Raw genomic sequence first — 13,359 nt, 5'->3', positions numbered from 1 at the left:
GTTCACATTCCTTCAGAATTTTTTACAATTCTGTTTGTGCCTGCTGATCTTATATCCAAAATATTGACATAGCAGCTGTTCCAAGTATTTTAGACAACCTTTATGACTTAATTAGGCCTACTATCCTAACTTCCCTCTACAAACCAATTCATGGAAAGAATGATTACATGAATGATTTGTCTTACAATAGACCATTATTTACAAAAGTGCAGGACTGGATCAAAACAAATAGCAATATTTGAAAGGAGTACAAGAACTTGTCAATTTGATATCTGGTGTAGCCCTTACATAATGTTTGCTTAAAATGACACAAGGATGGAATGGTTCAGTGAAAATATTGAGTTCCAATCTCCAATGCAACATTGCTCATTCAGATGTCCTCCAATTTGTTGTCTCTCCTAGGTTCAGGACTTTATTGTTCAACACCCAGTTAGTTAATTATCTTGAAAAATACTGTTACCACAGTAATAACTACAGCTCTAGCAATATAAAATTTATTTTTAACAAATGTAGCAAATTAATTTTGTTTTGCATATTCTGATATTGTTTCTGAAGACCTTTTGTCTAGATTAAAGATGTAACTAAATTATGACTTATTTCAAAATGATAAATTATATGGTATTCTTTTCATTCATAGTATATTTACAAACACCTTTTAAATAAATGTCTAGTGTCTTTGCAACTAAATAGTAAGTTAAAACAATGGAGATTAGAAGTTTTTAATCTTTTAAAATTTTGTTAACAAGTCCCATACATTTACCATGTAATCTATCATTTCTCAAATTTTGACCATCATCTTTTCTTGACAATATTAATTAATAATTAAATACAAGTCTTAATTATATATATTTATAATATTACTATATACATTCAAAACATTTTTGACTTTATTTTGTGAAATAGTCTACAAAACCATTTTTACACACACAAACAACAAAACAAAATTGTGTATTCTCATACAATAACATCACTGCTTTCTATGTTTATAGAGTTATACATACAGAAATACATTTGGCACCAACAACAGTGACAGGCACCACATTTTTTTTTCTTATTTCAAGCCTACGAAATGTTATTATAATGTATGCTTAAAAAGTTTAACTTTTTTTTAAAATATGGCAGATTTTAAAACCATACATATTAAAGATTAAACATAATAAAAATAAAAACATAATATTTGTGAAAATACAAACAATGGGCAGTGATAACTAAAATCCTACCACCTCATGGGCAATAAAAAGATGCTATTGTTGCTTCCACGGCATACTACCTCTTGGTATCATATCTAGCAGATACTGACGTTGTAGATCCTGCTGCTTAGCGAAAGGGATATTATATGGAAACGGAGCACGAGACCCAAAGGCTTGAAGACCCAAAGGCTGGCCAGCTCTGAGCTGGACTTGCTGGGCCTGAAAGAAGCTGTGGTGCTGCCTAAGTTGTTCTGCACTGGGCCGAAAATTTGCAACAGCTGCTGCTGCAGCAGCAGTTGCTGCTGCTGCAGCAGCATTGGCAGCTGAAATCATTGGTGCTGATGGAAGCTGTGGCTGAGGTGTAGTGTTGCTAACAGGTTGTGGACTTGGTGTGGGTGTGGAAGCCTGCATACGCTCTATTTCCTGCTCCTGTTGCAACGCTTTAACAAATGCCGACTTAAGCCGATTTGTGTGCTCTTGCTTCAAGGCCTTCTTTTGATTGCTCGTAACACAATGCTCGCAAATAACATTTTTAGATCCAGGTTTTTCTCTCTTCCAAACAGGTGTAAAATCTGACCCACACTGCACACAGGTAAAAGGGGTGCAAACAAACCTTTCATCTGGATTTTTCTGACCACGAGCGATGAGTTGAAAATCTATCATATGATTAACAACTTCTTCAAGGCCTAGCAACAAGATGAAATCAGGACACGCCAATGATGGGATGAAGTTCATTTCTGGAGGAGGTGGCTTGGGGGGTGGAATTTGAAGCAATGTTTTCTCTAACTGTTTTCGTAGAGCTTGTTTTGCTGCAGCTTGGCGTTGAGCAGGTGTCTGAGTATCTTGTGGTGGCGGTGGGGGAGGTGGCGGGGCCTGTGGAGTAGGCACCTGCCTCTGAACTGACTGTGGTTGCTGTTGTGCTTGTGGCACATTAGACTGACTTCTGATATTTGTATTATTTCGTGACAAATTATTTGGTACATTTCCACGGGAACTATGAGAATGGTGGGATGGCACATTTTGACCATTAGAGCGAGACATAACCATGGGGGTGGGACCTTGTTGAGGACGTGATGAAGGAGTAGTATTATTTATAGCCTGTCCTCTGTTACTATGAGGACTTTGATTAAGATGCAATGTCTTAGAATTCTGCTGATTAGCTCTATTCATAGACACAGGCCCACTATGCTGTCTCATGTGTTGCAAACTAAGTTGTGGGTGGTGAGACTGGGGCTTTGGTAATGTTGGTGTCATGTTAGACTCTTGGGGCTGAGTTATTTGACTCTGGCGCAACTTTTTAAGCAGCACAAGCGTTGCTTCTTCATTGCGTAACTGATTCTGCAGGGCTTTGACTTTTTTCAATATTCGATAGCGTCTAGTTGATGGATCTGCAGTTTCATCATCTTCATCAGACAACATTATTATGTCTGGAGATTCAGCCTTCTCTTTCTTAATATCCATGTTTTCCTTTTCACTTCCATCTGATTTTATTGTTGATGTTTCATCAGTCTGATCTTCACTGTCACTTTTAATCTCTTTTTGTAAGTCTCCTTCTTGCAATGAACCATTCATTGACATATTTAGTGATAATTTGTCAGTCACACTATTGTCTTTTGATTCCATTGTGGCCTTTCTTGTATTTAAAGCTTTTTCTTCTTTAACTAATGACATATCATCTTTATTTTTTTCATCCAATAAAGGTGAATCTGTTGCAGTAAAAGTTTTACCAAATTTTTCCTTATCTTGCTTCGTTGAGTCACTTTTTGAATGATTTAGGATTAGATCGCCACTTCCTGATACTTTCACAACATCTTTTTTAACGAGTGCTAGAGGTTGACAACTATCAAAGGTACTGGAAGCCATGTCATTATTCTCACTCTCTGTTTTATCAATGTCACTGGATTCTGCTGTTCCATATTTAGGCCTAAAAACAAAATCAATGAGATGAAATAAATGCAGGTATAACAATTTTAGCAAAAGCAGTAATAAGAAAACAAAATATGGCCAATGTAAGGTAAATTTCTTGGTTGACAAACAGAGGATCTCATCTTTAGTCAAGCTCTTCACTCTTAAATTATTTAACATAACACTAGATTTCAATTATAAATGTAATTTATTTAGTTGAATGTCTTATTTGAAAAAATAAAAGAGTTATTGACAAGCTGGTTTACAGTCAGAGTATAATATTCATTTCCAAAATGTCAAATCTATAAGCTCTTTTGTCAGTGTTACTACCTTTTTATTTCATTGCCTTCTAATTCTAGATTAGAGGAATCAGTTGGTCGCTTTCTTTCATTCTCCATCATTCAATTTATATTCAGAAGCTGAAAAAAAAAGTTAGCAAAAACTTTAAAATCGAATAAAAAATTGCAAGGACTTTCAAAGAAATATAATACTATGTTTTATAAACAGGTAATAAATGATTTTATTTGGAAATATTAATTTGATATTCTTCAAATAAATCATGCCTGTTCAGTGAGCAACTGAATTCAATACATATGCTATACTGTTACCAACACTTGGCTTACAAAATTGTGTGGTACTTAGCAATGTAACATCTATTCAATTTAGTCTCTTGTACTGTTGTTTCGTTTTTTTAAACTGAATCAGTATTATTTTTAGGTTAGTCTAGATGACTTGTAATAGAAAAATATCAATTCAGGATTTATTTTAAAATAGTTTGAAAAGCAAGGCCTAAAGTTATTTTCAGCTTATACTTTAACTCCAGTATTCCACATTTTTACATAAAGTCTCAATATTATTATTAGTGTTGTTAACATAACAATAATGAGACTATCAAAAAGATTAAGTTGTTCATTACAGCTATTTGTATTTTTTGTAGTTATTGTAGCATCTAAAGAATTGGTTTTCTCATAAGTGCAATGATTTGTAAACAAAACACTGGTATTTTTAATCTTTTTAAAATTTGTAATTTTTCCTGGGAACTTGGGGTTTTTTTTTTTGGTCAATCAAAATATGTTTACTGACATTTAACGATTTAGTGAAAATATTACATGCTGGACAAAAACCTTAGAAACAAATTTTATAACAAATCAAAGGGTCACCAAATAAAGAGTTTAAATTATATGTGTCATTAATAGGCCCTCTTTACTTAGTTGTTTATCCATATTGAGTATGAGTATTGAGACTCTTTTAATCAAACTAAAACGATGTCACAACCTAAGAAATTTTGCAAAAAAAAAAAATGCTTTGTTCTACTTAGCTGCCTGCTTTCACCCACTGTAATCTTGCAGGAGGTTTGAGCTAGGACATAGTAATGTTCCATTCTTAAAACAACAAGACCCTTATGACCCAATTCTAATGATATAACCTGTGGCGATAAGGGTTGGAAATATCTTCAATTATACTAATACTACTATCTAATAGACTAATCAGTCACTAGTATCTAGACTAGTCTCTAGATTTAGATCATGATATGAAAATTTATTAAAACAATTAATGAATAATCATAGAATAATAAATATAAAAATACTTTTTTTATAATTATTAGGCTCTAATAATTGATAGACTAGATTTATTTAGAATAGTCACTAGCTAGAATGACTACATCTAGCTAGCTGTTTTCTAGATCTCATACTACTAATTTCAATAACTTTAAAATTAATTCTCTTTAGTAAATAATTTTTAATTAATATTAATAGTCTAGTTAAGCATTAGATCTAGACAAGAATCATATAGAATCTACATGATGCTAGATATATCTAGATCTAGTCTGGAGAATCTGATTCTACATGTGAAATGTAATGTAGATCTAGTAAACTTGTACTATATATAAAGACTATAGACTCCACTATAGAGGTCTAGATCTAGAATCTAGAGTTAGAGTAGTAAAATAGTAACATAGTAGTACAGTCACTTGTTTGTAAAATGTTTTACATGTTTCGGATGTTCCTTCAGAGTTGAAGATAATTACTTCCTAGTCCAAACCTCCCGCAGGACGACGGGGGATGGGAGCGGGCAGGGTTTGAACCCAGGACCATCGATAAATCTGAACGACAGTCCAGCGTGCAAACCGCACGACCAGGCAGTCACTAGTATAGAGTATAAAATAAACTATATTAGTCTATATTTAACTAATATAAACTAATTATCACTTTCAGTGCGGGGTTACTCTCCAGGAGTAACTTCCCTAGAGCTGTAGAGTGCGGCGTTACTCTCCCTGAGTAACTTGGTATATAGTGTTTGTTTCATTATATTTCTTTATTTTAAAGTTCGTTTTTTTTAATTCTTTATTTCTTTCCGGTTGAGAGAGTGGTTGTTCTTTCCTTTTATTGTTGATTGGACGCTATACGTACACGTTTTATTTTCAAATCTTTGTTTTAGTGACACTGTGTTTTTCGTTTTGAGTGGATTCTAAAATGGATTTAGGTGAATCTAGTGGACTTTCTAGACCTGAGACTAATTCTAGATCTAGGCAAATCACTGCTCAGCAAACATTAGAAATGTTTAATAACTTTTCCTCAGATGATAGTGATAATGCGTATTCATCAGATAGTGACTACGAGAATCAGCATGGCATTAGACCTAGATCTAGTGAAAGCAGTGACGATGAAGAAGAAACAGCTGGGGCAACGCCCACTTCTTTGTTATCATGTTTTCCAGTTGTTGGTAGCAAAAGGAAAAAAAGAAAACTAAATGATAATCATAATGTTGTTATAAATAGATCTATCTCTGACTGGATAATGGTTGGAGATGGTTTTGAAACAGAAAACCAGTTCAGTTTTGCACCCAAGAATGAGCCTGGGATAAATGAAAATTATTTATCCCAGTCATCTTCTGTTCTGGACTGCTTCTCTTCCCTCTTCACATGTACCATCATGGATATTGTGATAGAGTACATCAATGCCTATGCTCTAAAAAAAGTAAAGCAAAACACGCCATTGAGGAGAAGGTCAAGATTTCAAAACTGGAAACCTGTAACCAAATATGAGATGATAAAATTTTTGGCAACCACCATGGCTATGGGCTTGAACAAAAAACCAAGCATACAGGATTACTTCTCAACCGATGATATTTTTTTTACTCCATTTTTCTCGGAAATGTTTGAAAGGGACAGGTTCTTGTCCTTATTTTGTTCAATGTTACATTGCGAGGAACCAGATGCTGAAGGTAAAAGAAAAATAGAGCCTTTTATCAATCTCTTGATTGATAATTACAACACAGTTTATACACCTTTCCAAAATGTGGCCATCGACGAAATGATTGTGGGATTCAAAGGCAGATGGCTGTACAAGCAATTTAATCCTTCAAAGCCTTATAAATATCACATCAAAAGCTTTGAGCTTGTTGACAGCTGTACAGGATATGTTCTGAATCTTCTGACATATTATGGGAAAAACACCTCATTTGACCCAAACAGTGACAAGGACGGAGGGCAGGCAGTACAGATATTTAGGACTTTGCTTGGCGTCATTGGCAGGGGTTATCATGTATTCGCTGATCGCTTTTACACGACCAGAAAACTAGTTGACTATCTCTTGTCAGAAGAGCAATATTATACTGGAACAGTACAGACCACCTGCAAAGGATTTCCTGATGAAATTAAAAAACTAACAATGAGGCACAAGGAGTCTAGATATTGGGCGACAGCTGAAGAAAAACTACTGGTAGTAAGCTGGCAAGACAAAAAGGCTAAAAAGCCTGTAGCTATTGTGTCTACCATGGCAAAAGCTGAAAACAGGGAAATAAAGAATAAAGTGAAGCCTGCTGTTGTGGATACATACAATAAATACATGTATGGATGCGATCTGGTCGATCAGAAAATTGGCTACTACGGTCTACAGAACAGAAAAAGCATAAAGTGGTGGAAAAAGTTGTTTCACTGGATAGTTGAAATAACAATTTCAAATGCCCATGTTCTCTATTTGATGTGCAAAAATGGAGAAAAAAAAGAAATGCTCAGTTTGAAAAAATTTAAAATTCAACTTGTCCATGCACTATGTATGGAAGCAGCCGCTGTGATGCCTCCAGAAGAGAAAGACAGAAGAAAGCCAGTAGTAGGAAGACCTATGAAAAATCCTATCCCCAGGCTAGATGCAGGCAGGCATATAATTGACTATTCTGATAAAGAAAACCGGTGTAAAGTGTGCAGCACACCAAAAAAACCAGCGCACACTCATTTCATTTGTAGTGATTGTCCTGATAGACCTCATCTGCATCCAAAAGATTGTTTTAAGAAATGGCATACACAAGTTCATTTTTAACATGCTGATGAAAAAAACTGAAAATATGTATAAAGTGACATTGATTTTCAATTTGGTTTTGAGATTTGTGTAAATATTGTGTAAATAGAATTTTTTCTTCATTTTTGTGAACATCAAAGAAGCTGAAAAAACAACAACCCAGACTTGTGCTAATGTTGTTTTTTTATTATTTTTATGTGACATATATGTGTGGTTAAGTGAATATTCTTTTATATTGGATTTACTTTATTAACATGGGAATAAACCTTTCGGTAAGTTGGATTTTTACTTCATTTTTTCGAAAAAAAAATTTTTTGACACACTTCAAATTGATATAAAAAAAATATTTTATTGAATTTTTATTTATCTAATACTTTAGCGTTTTACACATTCATTTCCCTTTAAATTGATACCAAAACTATTCATATATTTTGAGAAATAAAAAAGTTATTGTAGTTTTTGTAGTGCCACCCTCTCTCCCATTTTGGTTCTTCCTGAAAAAACTCCATTTTTTCAGTGAAAAAAATTTGCACTCAAAGAGTTAATAATTAATTTAATGAATGATGATTAAAATTAATTATCATCTTGGTTCTCAAGTTCTAGAACTATAATCTATGATCTGTCTAGACTAGACTCTAGCCTAGATATATATAATTCTTCAGAGAGTGAGAGTTTACTTTATTATATTATATTTATATTATAAACTTTATATTTCTCTAGATTAGTAGGCTAAGTCTAGAGTCTAGATATAGAAATCTAGATCTAGATTCTATAGTTAGTCTATAGTATAGATAATAGATTTAGAATAATTTAGTCCAATTTAGATCTATTTAATTAACTAATTAACTTAAATAATTAAATATTACATACTAATTTACTAATCATTAGTAACCAGATCCTATATGCCTATGCCTATAATCATCAGTATAATGGGCCCTATATCCATCATTAGACATTAGAATGATTAGAATAATTAGATAGATTATTAGTCATTAAAAAAGTATACTGTAACTGTATTAACTGTATATAAATAATACTATATAGAATCTAATTCATATTATAATTTTATTTATATTATTGTATTACTGGTATTATTTATAATAAGTGTATTATATTTATAATTAATTATATTACTTTTATTAGTCTATGTACACTAAAAAAAAAAAGGAGTCCTTGTAACCTTGTTAGGCTTGTAGAGTCTAGACTACTCTAGACTAGTAGATTATAATTATATTTTTTTATTAGACCCAGATCTATTAATAATTAATATAGATTCTATAATCTAGTAATAGTACTAATACTTAGTAATACTAAGTAGATCTAGATCTATCATCTTAAAAACAAAACAATAGATTCTAGAGTATATAGATCTAGATCTATTAGTACTATTATTATCATATCTATTCTATACTGACAATACAGTGAATACTGTCACAATACAAATCAATTCGAGACTACTCAGATTCAGACAATTCAGAATTACTCAGTCATATTAGTCATAACTCACAAGAAATTAGACTAGAACTAGACTTAGATCTAGAGGAATTACTAAATTACAAGTTTTTAAGCAAATTAAACGAATACAATATGACCTAACTCTAACCTTAGTGAGGTAATATAAAATTTCAGGCTAGATTATAAAAAGAAACATTAGATTAGGCATAAAACTGGATTCTATTACATCTATTTCTCTGTTTATTTATATGGGAAGTAAAAGATTTCAGTCGTTGACCTCCATTAATGATTCAACAACATGGCGACAGATAGGTCTGGCTCTAGTAGCCGTGAAAAGTCAAATGAGTTCATGTAGCTTAATTCTAGCTATTAGCTTTTACTTCTTGTTAACAAATTTCAAACGCCTACAAAACGTATCTTTTAAATCACTAAAATTGCCCAATTCAGTATTTATTTCTTCTAAGCAGTATATTAAAATATAAACAATTCTAACACTGACAATGTCAAATTGGCATATTTCTTTAAATAGGTCACAAATTGTTAATTAGGCCTTTTCCTATGTACTGTAAAATTAAAATTTTAAAGGTAACTATTATGTCTAAAATTTAAATTCATTTTGTAGTCGATAATTTCCACACAAAAGATAGTTGTGCTTTTTAATATTATTGTATATATAGATATTTTGCTTTTAATATCATAGTTATCACATTCATTAAATTCAGAGTGACAGAATAAAAAATATCATTTAATTCGCTTCTTCTCTGACTTAATTATCTAATATATTGTTTGAAAAGACAAATGCATTTGTTAAATATTTAAACATTTTAGTAAAATAATAATACCAGCAATGAGAAAAAATAGTTTTAGCAAAACTAATTCATCAAAAATCCTTTCTTTTCCCTTAATATATTCCTAAATAGAGACGGTAGAATGCTTATTAAACCTTTGAAAAACAAACAGTTTACAGTAAAATGAATGCCTGTCGCACTATAAAATGCTCACATGCTCAAACATTGTGCTGAAAAAAAAAAAAAAAGCTAAAAGCAGCGCCATCTATAGATCTAGTAGGGCTAGTAGGCGATCACGTAGATCTACATGAGTATATTACAAGGCCTTGGTTTAGAAACTTTTTTTCAACAAGAGGTTAAACAAGTAGAACCACTCCTTGAGGACCAGTAGTAGGCCTATACCGAAGTATAGCATATACTACTGTCATTAAATCGTAAATTTTAATTATTGAGATTGAACAAATTATATAAGTCCTATGATTGATTATTTGATGCCAATGAGCCAATTGGACCTCATTCACCAATCGTAAACAAACAACATTTAGCCACGTGATTCTATATATCTTCTATACAAATTATGTAATCCTTAGTGGTTGTCACGTGCAGTGGCGTACCGAGGGTGCCAGGCGCCCGGGGCGGCATAGTCTGTTGGCGCCCCCCCCCCTATTAGTATGCGTAATCTATATTTGCATTAAAACAATCACCAATCAATAAATTATTTTTTTATCGTAAACAAAGTTAATGAACAATCTGAAACAACATTAGCCATTTCTTATAGAACTACTTTTCGTGATCTTGCACTAGCAAAGTTGTCAATGACATCATCAAAATTAATTGTTTCGACCAGCTCCTTTTCTATGCTTAGCAATGCCAAGTCTGACAGACGCTCCTGACCCATTGAAGCTCTCAAATAAGTTAAAATGATTTTTAGTTTACTAAAAGAACGCTCACAGCTAGCAACTGACACAGAGATTGTCAGCATTATTTGCAAAGCAATTCGCAAGTTTGGAAATATGTCATGCCATATGAAATAATAAATGAAAGTAATTCTAATGGGATGCTTGGGGTAGCATCTGGCCGGGTTTTCAGCAACATACTGCAGTCACTGATTTCTACGAACAGTTCAGTTCCATCGATATCAGTTTTATAAAAGTCAGCCAGCGTAGCACAGTGCTGTTGAATATCATTAGAGGTATCATTAGCAAACAATTTGCTGATGTTGAATAGAAATCCAAACTTTTCATCGAACGTCTTCAGACGACCAAATCGTGTTGTCATCTCCTGGATTAGTCTATCAATAACTGATTTCATAATGCGAGTTATTTCTTCAACCGCATCGAGTCCTGCATCACCAGAATTTTCACCAGGCATCTGTTTTCGACGTTTAATTCTTCCTTCTATCCTAATTCCCAATTTTTCACACAGAACTTTAGCTGCATTGACTGCAGTGATGCAAACATCTTCTCGAATGCTACTTAGCCGTTGCTGCAGTCCTTCTAAATCCAGTGCTGCGTCATGGAAATTCATTGATGGATCTTGCAGTCGTTTTTGAATCCGGTCAATTTTTGACAAAACTGCATGCCAGAAATCAAGTAGAGTGATGAAATCGAAATTCATCACATTTTGAAGCAAACTGTATGCATCATTCTGAGTCTCACTAGTTTGAGTACCATCTTCATACAGGTTTTCTACGTTTCTACGTTTAAACCATGTTAAAGTCATTGGACGGCCTGCACTTACTGCAAAATTAGCATCCTTGTTCTGAAATACTTCTGGCCCACGAGAAATCCACTCCATACGAAGATTGTCTGCTACGTTTGATAAGCCCGTAATGGAATCAGAATCAATGTAACCAAAATCATGTGAATCAAGGAGCATACGCTGTTTACTATCACTAGTGGCTTCAGCAGTTTGAGTAGATGAATTTGACGGCTGCAATTGTATCGCAGAGGTCATCAGAGAGTCATCCAATTGATAGCAACTTGGTGGATCATTTACTGCCTCTTGTCCAACATTATCAATATCAGATTCTTCTTTGTCGTCAACTTCTGTTTGTCCCAGTTTCAAAAAACGCTGCATGAATAAGCCAGATATTTTAGCATCCGCTTCTTGTTCTCGTTTTCTTTTGCGTTGTTGAGCTCCGCTTAATTTCTTGCTTGACATGGTTAAATTTGTCAAATATTTATGAATAATGGCCTGAATAATATAAACAAATCATTGTCATTAAGAGTTCACCTTTAAACAATATTAAATTAAATAAATGTGAAATTTCCTGATTAGTTTCACTTCCAAAAACGCGTCTGCTTTAATCTGCAGCGTAATCGCTGCCTATTATCGCTTACTTTAAAATGCATAGGGAATTTGACATATTTTACCGTACAAATCTAGCAAAACATTTACGAGACTGATAGCCTATTCATGGGTGCTCTCCCCTATATAGAGCGTGTAATACCCAGATCTAAATCTGTATTTACTAGTTAATTTAAAGTGTTTTAAAATGACAATTTCAATGTACATTGTAATGTGATAACTCTTATTTGATATTTGTTATCATAATCCTCAAATATACTTTCTTTCATTAGCTGCTCAATACATATTTACAAATATTCTACATTACAATGATTGAAGTTGCAAACGTTAAATACATTCTACTATTTCTAGTTGATAATTAATTTTATCTGCATGCTTAAAACTTAGTATTTATAGTTCTACATTATCCAAAATAAACAACAAAAAGACTTACTTTTCCTTTAATTAATACAAAAATTTACCCGGATTTATCTGTAAATAATTAGTTATTGGCAACTGTGCCATGTGAGTTCATTTTTATATATTATTTCAAGAGTATCCAATTGTCCCCCCTTATTTTACTCTACAACACATCAATGTTTTATTAACCTACCGCACTTGTCCCTCTTTCTCGTTAACACGATAGGCGGATTTTTTTTTTTAATACAGGGGGAATAAAAAAATGACAGCAAACTTCTACACCATCTCACAATGCGACAAGAGCTTGCAACAATCACAATAGCCTCGATGACACAGTTCCATACATCAAAGAAGTTTTCCGATCCATGCCGCTGAAAGTATGGTGTAATGTTTTGCTAGTAAAATTAGTATGGTGTAACGTTTTGGTTAATTTGATGGAACCAAAATTATTTATAGAAACATATTGAGAGAGAGAATCAGAGAACAGAAAAAAGAGAGAGGAGATTCTACTTGCGTAAATAAGTTCGCAATATGTGCCAGATTTAAAGTTGTTGTCTGCTTTTGAAAAGTTGTTTTTTTTCACATGGGTGTCACCCCCTTATGGGTGTCACCCGGTGCGGACCACACCCCCCGAACCTGCCTAGTGACGCCACTGGTAATACCCATTTTGGCGCCCCCTACTCTCTGGCGCCCGGGGCGGATGCCCCCCCCCCCGCCCTCCCCCTCGGTACGCCACTGGTCACGTGATACGTATTTTTCATTGTTTTATCAATATTATGACGTGGCTAAATGTGTTTATTTACGATTGGTGAATGAGGTCCAATGTACATATACAAAATACATTAATTATTACCACCTAGGCTGTTTAAGGTTACTCACTCTTATGCTTACGCATACGTTGAGTTTATTGAAAAACGTGCTTTTACTTCTTCGACGTTATTGTGTCATGGATCCGCAGAGAGGGCGTGCTTACAGAATACAACAGAGACCACCAGATCGTGTTCCAAGTTCTTA

General features: G+C 33.6%; 2 protein-coding genes across 4 annotated transcripts; one reads left to right on the top strand and one right to left on the bottom strand.

The window, feature by feature from the left end:
• Positions 1–705: 705 nt before the first annotated feature.
• Positions 706–9,375, bottom strand: LOC106065570 (transcriptional repressor p66-beta-like). Of its 3 annotated transcripts, none has more exons than XM_056004806.1 (3): positions 9,348–9,375; positions 3,426–3,514; positions 706–3,114 (listed from the first exon to the last, which is right to left on the bottom strand). In XM_056004806.1, exons 2-3 carry the CDS (start codon positions 3,494–3,496, stop codon positions 1,245–1,247), a joined length of 1,941 nt encoding a protein of 646 aa, XP_055860781.1. In that variant the 5' UTR covers positions 3,497–3,514; positions 9,348–9,375; the 3' UTR covers positions 706–1,244. The 3 variants fall into 3 exon arrangements, with proteins under 3 accessions (XP_055860781.1, XP_013079856.2, XP_013079857.2); XM_013224402.2 differs by lacking the exon at positions 9,348–9,375 and adding an exon at positions 8,997–9,292; XM_013224403.2 differs by lacking the exon at positions 9,348–9,375 and adding an exon at positions 9,075–9,291.
• On the top strand, positions 5,894–7,414 carry LOC106074808 (piggyBac transposable element-derived protein 4-like). Its single transcript, XM_056024609.1, has 2 exons — positions 5,894–6,945; positions 7,240–7,414. The coding sequence occupies exons 1-2, from the start codon at positions 5,894–5,896 to the stop codon at positions 7,412–7,414; spliced, it is 1,227 nt and encodes a 408-aa protein (XP_055880584.1).
• Positions 9,376–13,359: the final 3,984 nt, after the last annotated feature.

This window comes from Biomphalaria glabrata, chromosome 1 (genome assembly GCF_947242115.1).
Source record: "Biomphalaria glabrata chromosome 1, xgBioGlab47.1, whole genome shotgun sequence".
NCBI lineage: Eukaryota > Metazoa > Mollusca > Gastropoda > Planorbidae > Biomphalaria > Biomphalaria glabrata.
This window is presented reverse-complemented; position numbering and strand designations above follow the sequence as displayed.

Excerpts from the sequence above, each read along its gene's own strand:
- LOC106065570 (XM_056004806.1), bottom strand. The coding sequence starts at position 3,496 with ATGATGGAGAATGAAAGAAAGCGACCAACTGATTCCTCTAATCTAGAA. Across the intron at positions 3,115-3,425 it reads GAAGGCAATGAAATAAAAAG|GCCTAAATATGGAACAGCAG; the intron begins GTAGTAACACTG and ends TTTTGTTTTTAG.
- LOC106074808 (XM_056024609.1), top strand. The coding sequence starts at position 5,894 with ATGGTTGGAGATGGTTTTGAAACAGAAAACCAGTTCAGTTTTGCACCC. Across the intron at positions 6,946-7,239 it reads GATACATACAATAAATACAT|GCTAGATGCAGGCAGGCATA; the intron begins GTATGGATGCGA and ends TCCTATCCCCAG.